Here is a 21177-nt window from a genome sequence, read left to right as displayed (position 1 = left end):
CACCGCTGACACCTTCTCTCACCCTGTTGTAGTTGCTTAATGTGGCCTCTTCTTTTGTTAATCTACTCATGCAAATAATCTTGTGACGAAGTTATTATGAAACATCAGATTAGTGGATTAAACATTAATATAGTCAGGAAACCCTGCAGCAGACACACTGTACTGACTGCACAAGGTGGTAAAGTTATGATTTGCATATAATTTCTTAGTTATGTTTATATTGCATATTTCTTGCTTTTCTTTTTTTGGGGGGGGGGGGGGGTCTATCATTTCTGAAATCTTTCATTCTTAGGTAGATAAAATTATTTAACATTTTCCATCATGCCATCTTGAAATTCTTGCATGGTCCTATTTAGGGTACACGTTGCTATGGAGTTGCTTGCAAACAAGTAACAATCGGGGTCGTGCTACACATTTTGGCTTAGGTAGAAAGGTATAAAGTTCAGTCCCTTACACCTCTGGGTTATCCGAGTTTACACACATAAACCTAAGAATTAGCACCCGTGTGTAAAAGTTTGGGTGCACGACTAGGGCTTTTGTTTTTTTGACTACAAGTTAAGACTTCACTTTTTGTTTTGATGCTAGGCTTTTTGATCTTTCTGGTTACAAATCTCTTCTTCTGGCTCCTGATCCCCCATCTTTCTCGTGGTTCCCTATCTCTCTGCCGTTGTGGTGTGCCATTTTTATTATAGATGCAACAAGAAGCAGTTATAATTACAAATTGGAATCAGAAGAAAGAATGAGGTCAAAAAGTAAACTAGGGTCAAAATGGGGCAGTCAGGAATCCAGATATCAAAGTCCACGACACGTAACAGGAATCTCTGTACAAGGACAGCAAAAGGCTCAAAAGCCAGAATAGCACACGTAACTGGAGTCAAAACCAAAGATATAAATCGGAATCAGGGACAGAAGAGAGTTCACATTCAAAGTGCTTTTAAATTCTCCCAACTCCCCATCTCTGTACAGCTTGGCTCATTGTCACCAGCACCTGCCAAGACAATATGTAACCTTGGGGTGGTGACTGATGAGCGCCTATCTTTTTTTGACTCCATTTCGACTCACTCTCATTCATGCAGATTCACTCTGTAGGACATCATCAAAATCAGACCTTATCTGTCTGAGTATGCACTACAACGTCTGGTCTTGGCTTTGGTCTCATCATGTTGGAATTACTGCAACCTACTATTAGCAGGAGGACCCACATGTGCCATCAAGCCTTTGCAGATGGTCCAAAAAACAACTTGTATTCAGCCAGCCAAAATACATCATATCACTCCTTTCTACATCGGCTCACTGTAGCAGCACATATTAAGTTCATATTCTTGCTGCTTTCCTGCAGATTAGTCAGTGGGTCAGCACTTGTGTATATGGAGACAATGGTGAGGTCCTATGCTCCTTCTTGCCCACTCTGGTCTACCAGTGAACAACATCAGGTGATGCCACCTCTGTGTGGCATCAAATTTCAATCCAGTCTCTTTTCATATGTAGCTCCGAACTGGTGGAACAAGCTCCTTACTGTGTTCAAGAAGCGATTGAAAACCCTACTGTTCTGTGAATATCCGTCAGATTGTTAATGAATGTGTTTTTGCTCTTTGGATATCCGGCATATTGTTAATTGATCATTTTTGTGATGTTAGCTTTACACTTGGTGCTCAACATTTCTAACCCATCCTTCCCCACTTCTTCAAAATGGTCCCTAGACTGAGTTACTTGATTATGTTGACCTCCTTTGTAAGTTGCTTTGGATAAAAGCATTTGCTAAACAAATATGAAAATGTATACTAATCATGCAAACAGAATGCTATGATTTATTTGAATATCCACCTTAGACTCCATGATGTCACAATCTGCACACTTCTGGTGTATTGTCTTGGAAGAAAAAGAGACAGTTGATAAGCAGAGTAAGACAGAAGTAAGGCATACTCAGAACACATGCTAGGACTGTAGCTTAGGAAATCGAATCAAACAACACTATGCAGAAAATGAATGAAAAAGGTACAAGCAGAAGTCATCTTAGAATGGTTATCAGAAGTTTAGCAAACCCTAAATAGTCTTCAGGGATTTATCCACAAACTTGGATAGAAAATGGAAGGAAAAAAAGACCATTTCAACCCCTCTTTGCAATTGGCATCAAGGTTATGACCCGCCTGACCTCGCCCATAGCAACCAACTAGCATCATAACGACGACGACCTACCACAATGCACTTCAATTCTCCATCTTGATTTGTCATTCACTTTTTTCATCGTGCCACAAAGTGCATGTGCAGCCAATCATGGAGTGAGATGCCAGTCCATCACAGAGCACACACAAGCTCAGTCAAGTCCAGTCTGTCCAACACAGCCACAAGTCATCAGACAAGCTAATCAGAAAACCTCTGAGATGTGTGTGGAATGTAAGTGGCAAAACTGGGGCTCATGTGCAAAGTTCACAAGGGCAATACCCAAGATGAGAATCCAATATGAGTCCTTTGGGATATAAGGAAGCATTCCAAAAACCACTGTACCACTCCAAGCCGCTATCCTCCATTCATTCTCTAAGCTCACGTTACATTCTTGCACTACAGGTGGAGCAGAGCCTGAACGTCAGGAATAAGGCAGTAACCCACTCTGGAGTGGGTACCAGTCCATTGCAGCTGACACTCATGTCTATGAGGCCAGTCAGCCCAATATCTATATCTTTGGGATGTGGATGGAAAACCGGAGATTTCTGGGAAGCACATGAACAGACAATGGACAGACCAGGACTTAAACTCACATTTCAGGAGACAGGCAGTGGCACAGCTAACCACTAGATCAATATGCCACCATGTTTGGAAGTCAATAAACCTATAATGTATAGCACCTTTCCAAAAGAAGGCACTTTACAAAGCAAACAGATGTAGAATATCATGACAAAGCCAGACGTTGGGAATGCTTCATCATGAGCACCCTTTTTTGTGATTGCTGTTTTCAAGGAAGATTCCAAAATGAAGAGAGAGCACTACATTCCAGAAGGGCTTATGCACAGTATTCCGGAACAGTCAAAATGACAGCTTAGTCAGGAATCTTTGTTGCCACAAGGCACAATTGGAGAAATCAATTCCTTGATTCTAACCGTTTAGTTTGATGCCACATGCCCATGGCTCCTGCCTTGATCAGCAGTGGTCAGCTAGCAAAGAATTTAGTAGTCAATTAAAGAGACTCAACATGTGAGATGTTTACGAGAAAAAATATAGGAGCTGTTGCAAATTGGGTAGCATGTGGCCAGTGGTGCCAACCATCTTACCACAGACTCCTGATATTAAGCACGTTCAATAAAGGGATTTGTGTAAAACAGAGGCTGCAAAATGAATAAATGTTCACACCCTTTCTGATGCCATATTCAGTGTAATTAATGTATTCTTATGTAGCACACTTCCTTGATAAAAGACCCCCTAAATTATGTTATGTCTGTATCTAACCCCAACCACTCATACCACTGAAGTGGGTTACATTAAAAGAATAGATATATTTTAAAACCAGACTGTAACAACTTTCAGTCCTGACATTTTTAGAGTTTTGCAGGTTGCAGAAGGCTCCAGCAAATCATTAATGTGCCTAGTCAGTTCCATTTCAGTGCTCCACACAGCAGATAGGCAATACTGATGTGACACATGCCAACCTAAGTCCTGACCTGCACCACATGCCCATACCAGGTCTAGTGTGACCCTGGCTACTTTCTTTCCTCACTTCTTTCACATTGTGCCTTTTATGGCAAATCTCACTACACAAACACAAAAGAAAGAGTGGCTGGGCTGCTTCCACTCTATTTGGAAACATGGTGAAGAGCTGCCACACAAATTAATGCAACTATACAACATAATGGAAGGAAAAGACAGGTACAGTGAAACAGAAATGTCACAATCTTCTGTAAACCATTTCAATGAAAAAGACCAATGGGGGACATCAGAAGTAAATGACTTGGGGTAAAACTGACAGGTGCCAGCAGTATGTTCAGCAGAAGTACCAGCAGCATGGGCACGTGGGCTGGCTTGCCACTGATTGTTTTTCCAAGGGGTATGCACACATACAGAGGAGCAAACGCCAACTTGGAATGGTTCCTTGACAGAAAACAGCTTGTTAACAGCGTCTTTCAGATCGGTGGCTGATGGGAATTTTGCCTTCTTCTAGGTGGTGGTGGTGGTGGTCTCGTTGGGCGATCCAGCTTCTTCCTGTTCCCTAATGACATGGACCCCTCCAGCGGCTCTCAGGCGTGTTGCACTGCGTGACCTGGCAGGTGAGCTGGGGGAGCGGCTTGGAGATTTGTGAACATGTCCTGTGGGTGGAGAGCGAGCAGGAGAGAGGTGATATCGTCGGGATGCACGCACTGCCACTGGGGGTGAACTAGAATAGTTGGCACGGGTCAACACTTCAGCAGCATTCTGGGACTCAGTGGGAGAATCATCTTCGGTGCCTGGGCTCTCCTGAAGGACAAACAAGGCAAATGGGAAATTAAATGGTTTAATATAAAGGAGGCATCAATAGTGTGCTGTTTAACAGAAACTTATTAGAGCAGTAAACAAGGAAGTCTGATTACAATGACTGGGACTAGTAAACTAAGACAGTTGATAAGAATGACTGGCATTACCAAATTAAGGCAGTTGACCAGAATGACTGGCATTGCCAGTTAAGACAGCTGGTCAGAATGACCAGCATTACCAAATCAAGACAACTGACCAGACTGACTGGTATTGTCAAATTAAGGCAGCTGACCAGATTGACTGGCATTGCCAGATTAAGACAACTGGTCAGACTGTTTGGCTTTCTCCAATTATGACAGTTGGTCTGAATGACTGACATTCTTAAATTTAGACAGCTGGTCAGAATAACTGGTGTTACCAAATTAAGGCAGCTGGTCAGAATGACTGGCACTGCCAAATTCTCAAGACATAATGAGATGTGTGCCCCATAATGAAGTGGCGTCATCTCCAAGTTTATGGGATTACAAAACACGCTACATAGCTTTCTAAATGAAAGAGACAATCAGCTTGTAAAAAGGAACCAGAACACCACTTTAACTTGTTCCCATCTCTTATAGAATAATGTGTGTCCTTAACTGAACATAATTAATAATTAATTTTCCATTTCATTGGAGGAACCGATTTGGAACTGGAAATGAGTGGCGAAATCCAGACCAGACCATTTACCTCTGAGGAAGAGTTCAAATTTGTTATCATGTATACTGAGGGTCCAGTGACCATGGTGAGTCGATTGCTGGGGCTGATTTTAAGGCACATCACAGGAGCAATCATGAGAACTGTTATGAGTATTCATGCCTACTTATGGCTTCCTTCCTCAAATACAAAGGGAGAGTCAAGAGTCAGAGCTGCACTAATATTGGGATAGTGTGTTAGAAACCTCTAGAGAACAGTGTGTTTGTCAAGTCAAGATAAGGCTGAAGGGGTAGAGGTTTCTAGAAAGAGCAGGAGGTTGTAACAGGCAACATGACACTTATATGTAATGGGCTTTAAAGTGACGTGATAAGGTTTTATACGTTTACAAATGAGAAGAATATAGAGTGACTTCAGAAAGTACTCAGATCCTTCACATTATGCACATTCTGTTATGTTGCAGCCTTGAGTTAAACTTGTTTAATTTCTTCTTTTTTCCTCAATTACTCAATACCTCAGAATGAAAAAGTGAAAACGGGATTTTAGGAATTTCTGCGAATTTATTTAAAAAAAAATAAAATACTGAACTATACTATTGACACAAGAATGCATACTCTTTGCTTTGGATCAGGTGCACCCCATTCTACTGACCATCCCAGAGATATCTGGAGTCCACCTGCGGCCAGCTCAATTGACTGGACCCGATTAAGAAAGGGAGACACTTGTCTATAGAAGGTTTCACAGCTAAGCAAAAACCAAGCCATTATGTCACAGGAATTGACAACAGAGGTTAGAGACAGGCCTGAGATGAGACACAGATCTAGGGAAAGAGTAAAACATGTCTGCAGCATTGAATGGTTTCCAAGAGCACAGTGGTCTCCATTATTCTTAAATGGAAAACGTTTGGAGCAACCACAACTCTTCCTAGAGCTTGCCACCTGGCCAAATTGAACAATCTGGGCAGACGTGCCATGGTAAAAGTGGTGATCAAGAACATGAAGGTCACTCAGTGAAGCTGTATGGTGATAGAAGAAACATCCAAAAGGACAACCACCACTACAATACACCCCTAATCTGGGTTTTATGGCAGAGTGGCTAGACGAGACATGAATGCCCGCTTGGGAGTTTGCAAAAATGACTCTCAGACCATGAAAAATAAGATTCTTTGGTCTGATGAAACCAAAATTGAACTGTTTGGTCTTAATTCTAAATGTCGTGTTTGGAGGAATCAAGGCACCACTCATCACCGGTGCAATATCATTTTAACGGTGAAACATGGTGGTGACTGCATTGTGCTGGGAGTTTGGTTTTCATTGGTTGTGACTGGGAGACTAATCAGGGTTGAGGGAAAACTGAATGGAGTAAAGAACAAAGATATCCATAGTGAAAACCTCTTCCAAAATGCCCTCACCATTCAGACTGGGTCAAAGGTTCACCTTCCAACAGGGCAAAGGACAGACAACACAGGAGTGGCTTAGAGTCAGCTCTGTGAATGTGTTTGAGAGGAGAGACTTAAACCCAAGCAAACATCTCCGAAGACACCTGAAAATAGCTGTCCACAGAAAGTCTTCATCTAACCTGCCAGAGCTTGAGAGGATCTGCAGAGAAGAATGGCAGAAATTTCCCAACCCCAGCTTGTCATGTCAGAACCAAGAAGACTTCAGGCTGTAATCACTGCCAAGGGTGCTTCAACAAAGTACTGAGTAAAGGGTCTGAATACTTGTGTGAAAGGGATATTTCAGTTCTTTATCTTTAATAAATCTGCAAAACTTCCTAAAATCTTGATGTTTTTTTATTCTGGGATATTGAGTATTGTTTGATGAAGAAAAAAAAATTAATTTAAATTATTTTAGCATAGAGTCAATGTCAATTTATTTATACAGCACATTTAAAACAACCTCAGTAATGCTGTGGCCAAAGTGCTTTACATTAAAACATACAATGAACATATCTTTAGTCATTCTGGTGTGTGTGTTCAGACCAAAGTCAGTCATTTTCCAACCCGCTATATCCTAACACAGGGTCACGTGGGTCTGCTGGAGCCAATCCCAGCCAGCACAGGGCGCAAGGCAGGAACAAATCCTGGACAGGACGCCAGCCCACCAAGCACACACACTAGGGACAATTTAGAATCGCCAATGCACCTAACCTGCATGTCTTTGGACTGTGGGAGGAAACCGGAGCACCCAGAGGAAACCCACACAGACACGGGGAGAACATGCAGACTCCACGCAGGGAGAACCCGGGAAGTGAACCCAGGTCTCCTTACTGTGAGGCAGCAGTGCTACCACTGTGCCACCATGCTGCCCTCAGACCAAAGTGTGTGTGTTTATTTATTTATTTAAAGTGCTTCAGTAAAAAGCCAATATCCCTCCTGATGACAAATACATTTCTATCTTATCTTTTCATATTTCGTCTTAGAAATTTCTGACATTTGGTTTTGACTGAACATGTAAAAACCACAAGGCTGCCGTTCCCCTTTTGTGACCGACACACTTAGCTGAAGTGCTAACCTTTCTACTTCAGACTTACCAAGTCCACTGCTCCATATTTAATTTCATCCATCCATCCATTTTCCAACCCGCTGAATCAGAACACAGGGTCACGGGGGTCTGATGGAGCCAATCCAGGGCACAAGGCAGGAACCAATCCCGGGCAGGGTGCCAACCCACCACAGGACACACACAAACACACCTACACACCAAGCACACACCAGGTCCAATTTAGAATCGCCAATCCACCCAACCAGCATGTCTATGGACTGTGGGAGGAAACTGGAGCGCCCGGAGGAAACCCATGCAGACACGGGGAGAACATGCAAACTCCACGCAGGGAGGACCCGGGAAGTGAACCCAGGTCCCCAGGTCTCCCAACTGCGAGGCAGCAGCGCTACCCACTGCGCCACTGTGCCGCCCATATTTAATTTTAATTAATATATTTTACTATAATAGGCATCTGTATTAAAAATTAAATAGGAAGCTTGTGATGTTTTTGCTAATTGTCACCAAAAGTATGATTAAAAATAAGATAAGAAACAAATTAAAAGTAATTAAAAAGTAAGTACAAAGTGACATGTACTGGACATGTATGTAATGGAGGCCTAAAGCTAACATGGGTGGGATGGTGCAGGAAAAGGGAGGCACTGCAGAGTAAACACGTCCTCTAACTGACTTACCGTCTCCTTCAGCACGTAGAGGGCCATTGGGTTCTTCCGCTCATGTTCTGTCATTTTAGGGGTGACGTCCACTAGAAACAAATGAGAAAGAGTACACTGTGAGGAGAAACCAAAATGGCTGGGCTTTAAACAGTGAATAGGTAGGGACTGGTTGATGGATGATACATACAGAGAAATGCTGCTCCTTGAAGGGGCCGTCTTACTGTATTATGAATACCATACCATACCATACCATTTTTATTTGTTAAGCGCTTAAAAACACAGCATTACAACTGACCGAAGCGCTGTACAGTTAAAACAAGCAAGACTAAAAGCAAAATATTAAAAACAAACATTAAGAGAGAATTAAAACAGAGACATTAAAAAACAGGTCAGGGGACCCAATAAAACAGAGAAATAGCAAAAAGCAAGTGGGAATAAGACAGGTTAAGAATTAAAAGCCAATGTGAAGAAGTGCGTTTTTAGGTGTGATTTGAATGTGGTGACTGAAGTGGCTTGCCTAACCACTAAAGGTAAGGAGTTCCAGAGCTTGGGTGCACAGACAGAAAAAGCCCTTTCACCACAAGCTTTAAAATGTGCCTTGGGAACGGTTAGGAGCAGCTGATCTGCGGATCTAAGAACACAAGGGGGATTGTGACGATGGAGCAAGACACTCAAGTAGGCAGGGGCTAGACCATTTAGTGCCTTATAGGTTAAGAGGAGTATCTTAAAATCAATTCTGAAGCTAACCGGCAGCCAGTGTAGGGTTTTTAAAATCGGTGTAATGTGTTGGCTTCTGCTGCTTAGAATATCAAACTTTTTTAAATTGGCTAACAGAGCAGAATAATTAATTAATTAATCAGTCATTAATTTATACAGTGCATCCATGGCATGAAACATCTCATGTTGCTTTACAGTGTTAAAAATGGGATGTGTAAAGCTACTCAGTGGATTTTAGAGCCTCCTGCAAGATGGATGTACATTAGGGAGGTCACCAAAAGAAAAAAACAACAGATGAAGTTCTCCACAAAGCCAGTTTTATTCTTTATCATATTTATAACAAACACACAACATGTTAATGAAAATAAACAACATTTAGGGGTCACTCCATTTTTATGTCATCTGAACTGAACAGCAGACTACTGCTCCACACTTTTAGAATAAACTGTTTCTGTTCTTTGTCCTTTAACGGTATGTCATTGTACTTATCGATGAGACTTATTCTTCTTTCAGCTGTACTGTTCACTACTGTCATGTGTTGCCAACGGTTCATAACATTTGTTGAAGATTGGAATCATCTGTCCACTGCTTTGGTGTTTTTTCTGAGAAACAGTTGACACAACTGGATGTTGTTCTTTATTGTTACCAGGTCCTCCAACTTCTGATGTTCGGATTCTTTTGCCAGATGACGATGTTGAGGAATTTCTGGTAATGGTAATGGTGGCTGCTGCAGGCTTTGCACCCTCTATTCTGTTATTTCTACTGATAATTTGACATCAAAAAGGGCTAAAATAGAAACTCCAATCTACTAAAAGAGTGTTGCTGAAACTCCTACTTAATCCTAGAATGTTCTGGAAACTTCCACTTACTAGTAGAATATTCTTGGAACTCCAACTTAGTACAAGAATGTTCTCTGTTTAATTTTTTTTATGGTTTACTAATCACTTAGCTGAGGGTTTCTTATTTATTTTTTTGTGGCTCAATTTTTCTCTTCTAAGTGTCTTTCAGACCCATTCCTTCTTGAATGCCCGCTGATCATCAGAGGAGAGGGGGTTCCACTTGGAGAATCATGGATGATCATCAGAGGTTGGGGGGTGGTAATCTAATATGATCGTTGGAGCAATGTTGATTGTGTAATCAACCCACCTCGACCCAGTTCACAAACCATCCACAACCAATTGCAGTCAAATACAACAGTAACTCGCGACCCAAGGGCAGCAACCTGTGGTTTAAGAAACCCTGACTTTTACAGTTATATAAAAAAAGAAATTCTTTGTGTTTTTGCTGTCGAGCAGATGCTAAATTAAGGAGAAGGGTCTAGCTGCAGCTTGCAATACCTATGACATAGATCAGATAATGCCCACAATGTCAGTTACAAAATGCCCTTTGACTGAGATAACCCTCCTACAACCCTAATCTTAACCGTAATGTAACGGGCCTCTAATATTAACCATAGTCTAATCTGATCTGTGTTACGTGACTGACGTTGAGGGTGTTTCATGTTGTTGGGGCATTACATAACTGACCTCATAGGCACTACGGTCTGCAATTACACTCTGTTGAAATTAAGTGGAGATTGTTAATTTGAATACAGCACACAAGCAAACAATAAGCTGGTATGTATTTTTATCTCAGCACAATTTACCTCAAATTTGGACAATTTCTCAAAATTAATAGCCAAAATCCACTGCATGGCCACACCAACACTTTGCTTCCATCAGGCGGATGTAGTTTCCACTAAGACTGCTAGATGGCATGACCAGTGATTCAAATACGATCCTTGGTACATATCGAATATGCATCAACTGTCATTGGCAGGATACATACGCCCCCTTGGCTGCATTCAGGTCGGAAGCGGTTTGAAGTGATTTCACGACAATCGTCTATAAGGGGTTAAGAATCCAGCTCAAGTGTGCATACATAATAATGATACAAATAAACTGTTCAGAATGGAGAGACCTCTAAATGTTTCACAATCAGGCCAAAATTTCACAGGTAAGCAAACTATCCATATTACTAACCGAGAATGGTAAACCGGATGGCATGGACCCAGGTACACGGCGATGGTTGCAGGAGACGTACTGCGCAGGCGCCGACAGCGCGCGTCTCATAAACCGCCAGCGAAGTGTGATCCACCGCGCACGAAGGAGTCACCGCTCAAAAACGAAAGAGATCTTGACGTGAATGAGAAATGAAGCAACAACGCGCCCATAGCTAACGACTACCGACACGGACACACAAAAAAGAGGATTCTGCGCTGCAGCCCAGATTCAAATGGAAGAGGCTACGGAGGCCCCACAGGTCCACAAAGATAGAATGGAAGGCGCGGGAAAGTACGAAAGGCAAAAGCGCCTACACAGCATAGTGAAACCCGACATAGTACGGACGGCGCAGGCGTCACTGCCATATTGTGAGTGGCACTACTGTGGAGTGAAGGTGCAAGGCGTCACCGCCATATTGTGAGTGGCACTACTGCGGAGTGAAGTTAGGAATAATGCGCTGCTTGGGATTGTACAAACCAGCTCGACTAACAGAGGTACAAACGTGGGCGCCTACTACGCGCGTCTGAAACCGCGGAAGCAAAACTGTCTCGGCTCCAGAACCAAACAGCTCGACTAACAGAGCTACAAAAACGCGCCAGCATGGACAAATACAATGAACATAGGCGCCTACAACGTGCATCTGAAACTGCGGAAGCAAAGCAGGCACGGGGGGTTGGCGAGTGAAGCGAGCAGGGGGCGAAGCTCCCTAGTTTCTAATAGACAAAAATAAGCCTTAAGGAGAAATGATTCTAGAAACATCAACTCTTTGCAATGGATTGTGGACCAACTTAGTGTACATATAGTTGAAGCTAACCTTCCACTTTGACTAAAGTCTTTGAAACTCAGTATTTCCCAACTCCCCACATGTCATATCACCATACACTTCCTATGTTGAGTCAATTCAGGTAGCCACTTTATTTGTGTAAGTGGTAATGTCAAAGTAATAGTTAACAGATTTATTTCAGCCTTCATTTACTGTATCAGATTTTCAGATTTGTCTCAAAAGTTTCTATAGAAAAACTGATGTAATGACTTTTAGAAGCCTCTGACTGACCATTGTTTTAATTGAATTAATTGGGAGTACACATGTGGCTGTATTTAAGGGCCTACCTTTAGAGCCAGTGCCTTGTTGTCTTTAGAGAAAATCAAAGCAACTCAGCCAACAATGTAAGAAAGAAACTGTTGACTTCCGGTTTCTTCTTAGGAGCAATTTTAAAACAACTGAAGGTATCCTAAGCTTCTGTACAAACAACTCTACATGAATACAAATATTGAGGGACCACTCAGATACTACAACTTTAAGAAAGGTGGCACAAAAAAGATTCTCCTGGGGATGAATGAACTTTATTGTGAAAGGCTCAACTGAATCCCAAGATGACAACAAAAGAAATGGCAAAGAACCATTAAGGGCCTTTTATTGCCATGGCGTGAATGACTGTCACACAAGTAAGAAGTGCCTACTCCAAGACCAACTTTAAAAAAAAACAGACAGAATTTAGCCAGTGATCACTAAGACTCAGACCTGGCCTTTTGGAGGAGTGTTCTTTGGTCAGATGAAGCAAAAATGTAACTGTTTGTCCATAATGGCCACCACTGTGTTTAGAGGAAGAAGACTGAGGCTTTTAGGCCACTTCACTGCTGTGAAGCACTGGGGTGGCAGCATTAAATTGTGTGGGTTTTTTCCTGGTAAAGGAACCAGGGCACGTCAGAAAATAAATGGCATCATGAGGAAGGAGGATTATCTAGAAATTCTGAAGAAACACATCGAGACATCAGTGAGAAAGTTAAAACTTGGTCACATATTTTTCTTTCGGCAGGACAATGATGCTGTGAATACGTCTAAAATTATAACAAAATTGCTTAAGGGTAAAAGTATTGGATTGACCATCACAAAGCACTGACTTGAATTGGTCAGAACATTTGTGGACTGAACTGAAAAAGCGTGTATGAGCAAGGGGGTCCACAAACCTAACTGACTTACACCGGTTCTGTCAGGAGGAATGGGCAAAAATTCTCACTACGTATTGTGAGAAACTCGTGGAAGGCTACCACAAGCATTCAATACAAGTTAAGAAATTAATGGGACAGTGTAATTGTAATTCATTTAGATCACTTTGCAGAGATCTGTTTTTGCTTTGATATTGGAGAATCTTTTTCGGATGATCATTATCCGAAAATCCAAATTAAATGCACTGTGATTCAATGTTGTATAAAAGGAAAATCTGAAAATGTTCAAGGAAATGAATGCTTTTTAATGTCACCGCAGTTTTACAGAGAATCTCTCTAAGTGCCTTGGCAAACAGCTCTGTAAAGATTTATTCATTCTGTCAACATCTTGACTGCCACACCCTCTGTTGTTAGATTCTTATATTAAATGATTTATATGAAAATGAAACATAAAAAAATTATCCAAACTCATCTAGGACCACAGATTTATTGGTTGTGTTTCTAAATGTCCTTTCCAAGCAACTTCTTCTCAAAATCCAGGGGCTCAAAGGCATCAGGCCTGTAAACTGAACAAGTCTTGCCCCCAGGTGAAAAAAAAAATCGACACTTAGAGATTACCTTCATGCTTTGCTTCGTTGTGCTCTCCATAGTCTGATGATACTTGCTTCTCAATCTCCCGTTTGTCTCTGCAAGAAAGAAAGTTAGTGACTCAAGCACAACAATGTGAAGTGGAAGACTGGAAAAAGGCCCAAAAAGAGACAAGTGAAACTTGGACTTAGATGAGTTAGCTATAGAGATGGACCCAATGAGAGACATTCTCAAATGTTCATTCTTTAAAAAGAACTTAAATCCACTTTGTGACAACAGAATAGCTAACTCAGATGTAGTGGTCCAATGCGAATGAAACTAGCATGAGAGAGCAACACAGGCAGATATACAAAAAAAAAATGTGTCCCCTCGACTTTCTTGTATACTCAGATATGTAGATTGATATTTGAAGAGTAAACCACAAGACAATGATTATATTTTTATATTATGTATTCAAAGAACCATCAACAACAAATCAAATCAAATGAATAATATATTAAACAACTATTATAAAAGTAAAGTTGAATAAATCAGACTCTGCAGCTTCATGAATAAAAGGTAAAGTACCACATCCAGTTAGCAGAAAAAGCTCAAAGGTTGATAGAAATCTACGTTTTGCACCTAATACTTGTATGCAAAATTTGGTTGACCTAAGTGAAAGCGTACTCAAGTTATCATGTTTATATACACACACAGACACATAGACATAATTCAAAAAATGGTATTTTCAGACCCAGGGAGGTCTAAAACGTCGAGATTCATCAAAATCTCGACATGGAATCTTTGGACGATTCCAATACTTTCCCTATAGTTCATATACAAGAAAGTCAGGGAGGGCTAAAGCGTCGACATCAGACATCGAACTTTTGAACGATTACAATACTTTCCCTATACAAGAAAGTAATTAGGTTTATAGTTCATAGTCACCACTAGAGGGCAGTCAATCGTGCTTACAGTATATTAACTCTTTGAGGGCTAGTATTTTTCCCAGAAAACTCAGTTTTTCTGAATAGCACACAAAGCGATGGTTTCACACAAAAATCAACATAAAACATCTGTTGCTGTGTGCTGTGGCTGCTGTGAGTGTCTATTCACCGTCTCTTGCAGCAACGACCAGCAGGAATGTGCGGTGGGACGGCTGCCAGGCTGTCTTCGTGCAACATATGAACAGCGGTGGCAGTCACAGTGTAACACAATCTTGTTTGTACCCCCTGTCATCATAAGTGGTGGTCCTCCCAGGCGAACACTGCTGTAGGTGCAGCAGGTACATGAACGTGTTCAGCACCACAATCAGCTGGGGGCCGATTAGATGATGCTGGTACCTCACTTTCATTTTCAGTCTCCAGATCACTTGCACCAAAGTCAGAGTCCAACAAGTCTGAGTTCGATTTATCTGTAATACGCAAAACGTCATCCACGGAGTATTTTTGCTTTGCACATTCGCTTTGGTCTCTTGCCAAATGTCAATGCCATTTTACAGCTTGTTTGCTCTTCGCTACTCATGTGCATGACGGAAATCGAGGTAAAATCCATGAAGCTAACTTTACTTCTAGCAAATAGAGTCAAACTAAAATATAACAGCGAGTTTTGTCGCAGTTTATAGCTGATCACCTCTGAATTTTGACAAAAGTCGACATCCACCCTGAAAGAGTTAAAAAGGCAATAGCAGGCAGTTTGGATCATGGTGGTCTCTGGACTCTTGTAGTGCTGCAACAGCAGTCCAAGAATACACCAGCAATATACTGATCATACAAACAGCTTGGTGGGCCTGATGTTTTGTGTTATGTGTTGACGAAAATTTAACTTCATTTTACTGCTATGGACGAGAGTTGATGGTGAAAGTAGAAGGAGGTGAGAAAGGGGAAAGATATTATTGTTTGAATGGGGAGTCCCCTTCCATAAAAACATCAGGTAACTGTCCTTCTGGGGTTACTCTTTTTTTCTTCAATCATCTGTGATCTTTGTCTCATAAGAACTTTCACTCCTTTTGCAACACCAGCTCTCCTGATTGCCTCTTGCTTTTGAGTATGGTACAGATCGTTGATTTTGCCGTACTGAACTACATAGCAACATCTGAGACACAAATGTCATTTTCATATTTGGATAAGATTTCTAATTTCACCTCCATCGTGGTTCTAACAACTTTTCTTTTCACTTTGCTGATATCATTATCTTTCTTCAGCCCAATGGTGGTTTATTTAATAATTATTTATATAAAAGACAACAAAACTCAAAGAAAATCAAGAAAATGCACTGCAGATTCAAGCAGGAGTCTCCATTGAGTGACGCTCTCCTGCCGTACATCCTGTGGAGCATGTAGTTGCCAGTTTGCCTGTTCAGGAACTGAGATTCTGTTCAGAAACTGGTGCGTTTTTTTGTTTGTAGAATATACGTTCAGGAACCGATTTGTTTGAGATGAGAGTCATTCGACAACTGAGGTTCCACTGTAAATCTGACTAAGTGCATCTACATGTGTTGTTGCGACAAATAAGAACACTTACATCCAGAAACAGAAGTCTAATTTGCAAGGTGTGCAGGGTAAGAATTTTTTTCAAAATTGAGAGAATGACAGATGACTAGATCATGTTGGGCACTAAGACATCCAATGTGTGAAGAGAGCTGTGTGCAAAGAAACTCATCCACCTTGATAAAACGGTAAGTGGCTGTGTGCCTGTCTGTGTGTCCATCCAGTTGTTATGTCTCATTCCAAAATTTGGCATATCACAAACATTTTTGAACTGAAATGCATTACATTTTTCATTCCAACAGATGGTTCATCACAAACATTAACACTTCTTTTATGAATTCTATATCAAATGGCATATAAAAGAGACATATACATTATGTTTGCATTCCAACAGATGACATTCACAAACATTAAACTGAGGCACCGCTCCAAATCAGGGGGGCGGCCATCTAGCATCCAGGGGGAGGTATTACACAGTCCATGTCTGCTCCCCCGAACATATAACGAAGGGACGTCGCGGCCGGGGACCATATCTGTATAATGTCTAATATTCAGTTTTGGCTTTGTCATTCTGAGGTATTGAGTGTTGCTTGATGAGACATTTTAGCTTTAAGGCTGCAACATAACAAAATGTGTGAAAAATGAAGGGGTCTGAATACTTTCTGAATGGTACTGCATATAACACCCCCCTTCAACACATGGCGCTGTACACAAAGACATTACTTCACAACATTTAAATTTACCACAAACTAAATAACATCTTAGGACACATTTGGTGCAAGACAAGGCTTGGCATGACAGGGCATACTCATAAGAAGCCAATGCAGAAGTAACCAATCAGCTTAATTTGCATGTTTTTGGAAAAAAAATCCATCCAGCCATGGGGAGAATATGAAATCTCCACATATGTGTGTCCACATACAGTAGAAAGAGACCTTGCTGTTATCTGAACCCAGTCTTTATTGACTGCTAGTCTGTAGTGCTAACTAACCACTGTGCCACTATAAGTGGTCAGTGAAGGACCACAACATAAATATAATAACACATTACAGAGATAACTTTGCCATTGTACACAAGCAACAAAGGCCTCGGTACCTGTGCTTCTTTCTCTGATGCAGTGGGTAAGTGTGACTATATGAAGTGTAAAGTCTGAGGCACAGGACACTACTAGACTTGTAATGTCTGCACTGTTGAGAGACGCTGTGCCCTAAGATTGAACATTGGGCATTATAAATAGAAATACACACAAAGACACACAAAACGGGAAATTTGTATATAATGCAGATTGGGTTGGATCCTCTCCTGACATGTATCGGTTGCTGTGGTATGTGTGTGTGAGTTGTGGCCATTTGCAATGCTTGCTGTTGGGGCTCCCCACTGCTTTAACATCATCTCATTTTATGCTTCCTGATATTATTCCTGAGGGACCAATGTGGCTGTAATTGTCTCTGTCAAAATCAGAGAGCAGCCTCCGGCACAGCAGGTAGCTTTGCAACTCTAGTTTTCTCTCTCTCTCTCTATATATATATACAGTATATATATATATATATATATATATATATATATATACAGTATATATATATATATATATATATATATATATATATATATATATATATATATACAGTATATATATATATATATATGGGGCGGCACGGTGGCGCAGTGGGTAGCGCTGCTGCCTCGCAGTTGGGAGACCTGGGGACCCGGGTTCGCTTTCCCGGGTCCTCCCTGCGTGGAGTTTGCATGTTCTCCCCGTGTCTGCGTGGGTTTCCTCCGGGTGCTCCGGTTTCCTCCCACAGTCCAAAGACATGCAGGTTAGGTGGATTGGCGATTCTAAATTGGCCCTAGTGTGTGCTTGGTGTGTGGGTGTGTTTGTGTGTGTCCTGCGGTGGGTTGGCACCCTGCCCAGGATTGGTTCCCTGCCTTGTGCCCTGTGTTGGCTGGGATTGGCTCCAGCAGACCCCCGTGACCCTGTGTTCGGATTCAGCGGGTTGGAAAATGGATGGATGGATGGATATATATATATATATATATATATATATATATAAATATATATATATATATATATATATATTTGTATAGCACAGGTCACCGAGTGCTTATTCATGCTTACAGATACTCTCAATGGCCTCTTTATTATGCGTACATGCATGTTAGCTATTCTAAACAGCCAATCACGTTACTTCAACTCAGCCTATGCAGCATGCAGACACATCAAGGAGTCTGACCATAAACTGCAGGAGCAGAATGCGTAATCTAAGCCACTTTGCCTGTGGTATGAAGGCTGGTGCCAGACGTAGTGTTTCCAGCAACCAAGGAACAACTGCCCTCCAGAGATTTTCACACACTGTAATCTACAGAATTTACAAAAATAGTGTGAAAAGGAATAAAACATACCATAAGCTAGTTCATCTGTCTGAAAACCACTTGCTAATATTGGATGTCAGTCATGTTTAAGATAACAGAAGATACATTAATATTTAAAAATCAGCTCTTTACAACAGTGGAGTGTAGAAGAGCATCCCTGAACGCACAACAAGTTGGGCCATGAAGTGGAGAGGCTACAGCAGCAGAGGGGCACTCCTGTCAGCTAAGAATGTGAACATGAGGCATGTGATCATGAAAACTTAACGTAAGAAGATTGGAAAAATGTTCAATGGATCCGTCAGTTCTTGTATCAACAATGGCAGCAGTTTAATGATGAAGGGATTGTTTTCTTGGCACACATTAAGGCGATGTGACACTACCTGTGGTTCACCTATATTTTTGGGGTCCTGAAGCTTGAACTGTTATGGCTGCCGCTTTGCAACCAGGTCTGGGTAACCACTGGTATCTTCTTCAATGGGGTTGGTTGTTCTACAAGAGATTACTACAAATTTTATTTTTTTGATACTTTAATAACCTTTTAATTTTTAACTATTATTTTGCATTGAATTACTCTATATTCATTTTTTAAAATCCTTCTCATCCAGTAGACACCCACAATTTTTTAGCAAAGTGGACTAAAGTCACTTCTGTTCCCACTCCGGGTTTAGAGACTGTAAAGCTTAAACATTTTTAGTTTCATAAAAAATCAGACATTCTCAAGGTGACGAGATCATCAAAGTTTGAGATCCCATCCTACTAGAAGCTGTGTAATGTGTTGCCGGCTTTACACAACTAGAAGTCACAGGGGATGACAAATTACACAATGCCATGATAACGTTTCACCACGGTTTCCAATTTCCAAAGTATCGTGAGCTTGCTCCATGCTGATAGCCAATTAACATGCTACCTGACAACGCTGGTGCCTGTATGAAGGCTTTCCAGGTTGAGCTCTTGACTCTTTTATTTTCCTTTTTCAATTCTGGAGTGGTACAACAAGCACAATACATCAGACAGACGCACCTCTTTTTGCATGGTCCAAAACACCCATGTCTCTTTTGTTTTCTCATGGCTGAATTGTATGCATTGTACCTGCAGGTGTGTGCTCCTTGGCCATCAACTGTCACACACATAGAGCCCACACTTATGGCTTGAGACAAAGTCAAACTAAAATCATGGTCTGACTATGTCATTGGAGATGTGAAACTACACAACTGCCAATTACTGGAGGGTGTCATGACTATCCTCAAATGGTTAAGATTATGTAAGTGAAGGCTACTGTTTTGAACTTGGGAGGTCAAAGCACTAAAGAGTCCCATAATTCTCCAAAATGCCAAATAGATTGGGTATACTGACAAACCCCATGAAGATACAGTGTCTTGGCGAAAGTATTCATCCACTCAGTGTTTGTCCTGTTTTCTTGCATTACAGTCTGGAATTAAAATTGATTTTCATTTGAATTTTATTTAATGGACTTAATAATATGATCTGAATTGTTGAAGTGGAATGAGAATAAAATACTTTGTATATATATATATATATATATACATATACACACAGTGCATCCAGAAAGTATTCACAGCGCATTACTTTTTCCACATTTTGTTATGTTACAGCCTTATTCCAAAATGGATTAAATTCATTTTTTTCCTCAGAATTCTACACACAACACCCCATAATGACAACGTGAAAAACATTTACTTGAGATTTTTGCAAATTTATTAAAAATAAAAAAACTGAGAAAGCAAATGTTCATAAGTATTCACAGCCTTTGCCATGAAGCTCAAAATTGAGCTCAGGTGCATCCTGTTTCCCCTGATCATCCTTGAGATGTTTCTGCAGCTTAATTGGAGGCCACCTGTGGTAAATTCAGTTGATTGGACATGATTTGGAAAGGCACACACCTGTCTATATAAGGTCCCACAGTTGACAGTTCATGTCAGAGCACAAACCAAGCATGAAGTCAAAGGAATTGTCTGTAGACCTCCGAGACAGGATTGTCTCGAGGCACAAATCTGGGGAAGGTTACAGAAAAATTTCTGCTGCTTTGAAGGTCCCAATGAGCACAGTGGCCTCCATCATCTGTAAGTGGAAGAAGTTCGAAACCACCAGCTCCTCCTAGAGCTGGTCAGCCATCTAAACTGAATGATCGGGGGAAGAAGGACCTTAGTCAGGGAGGTGACCAAGAACCTGATGGTCACTCTGTCAGAGCTCCAGAGGTCCTCTGTGGAGAGAGGAGAACCTTCCAGAAGGACAACCATCTCTGCAGCAATCCACCAATCAGGCCTGTATGGTAGAGTGGCCAGACGGAAGCCACTCCTTAGTAAAAGACACATGGCAGCATGCCTGGAGTTTGCCAAAAGGCACCTGAAGGACTCTCAGACCATGAGAAAGAAAATTCTCTGGTCTGATGAGACAAAGATTGAACTCTTTGGTGTGAATGCCAGGCGTCACGTTTGGAGGAAACCAGGCACTGCTCATCACCAGGCCAATACCATCCATACAGTGAAGCATGGTGGTGGCAGCATCATGCTGTGGAGATGTTTTTCAGCGGCAGGGACTGGGAGACTAGTCAGGATAAAGGGAAAGATGACTGCAGCAATGTACAGAGACATCCTGGATGAAAACCTGCTCCAGAGCGCTCTTGACCTCAGACTGGGGCGACGGCTCATCTTTCAACAGGACAATGACCCTAAGCACACAGCCAAGATCTCAAAGGAGTGGCTTCAGGACAACTCTATGAATGTCCTTGAGTGGCCCAG

The 21177-nt window shown here is 41.4% G+C and overlaps 1 protein-coding gene across 1 annotated transcript in view; it reads right to left on the bottom strand.

Moving 5' to 3' along the window:
- Positions 1–227: 227 nt before the first annotated feature.
- hepacama (hepatic and glial cell adhesion molecule a) overlaps positions 228–21177 on the bottom strand; it is a 77416-nt gene continuing 56466 nt past the window's right edge. Inside the window, exons 5-7 of the mRNA XM_028810439.2 lie at positions 13612–13679; positions 8306–8376; positions 228–4443 (exon numbers count right to left, since the gene is read on the bottom strand). Of these exons, the coding sequence (XP_028666272.1) occupies positions 4147–4443; positions 8306–8376; positions 13612–13679 (436 nt within the window). The 3' untranslated portion in view covers positions 228–4146. The remainder of the gene's footprint in view (positions 4444–8305; positions 8377–13611; positions 13680–21177) is intronic.

This window comes from Erpetoichthys calabaricus, chromosome 9 (genome assembly GCF_900747795.2).
Source record: "Erpetoichthys calabaricus chromosome 9, fErpCal1.3, whole genome shotgun sequence".
Taxonomy (NCBI): domain Eukaryota; kingdom Metazoa; phylum Chordata; class Cladistia; order Polypteriformes; family Polypteridae; genus Erpetoichthys; species Erpetoichthys calabaricus.
The sequence above is the reverse complement of the archived record's forward strand: the minus strand, read 5'-3'. Positions and strand labels throughout refer to the sequence as shown.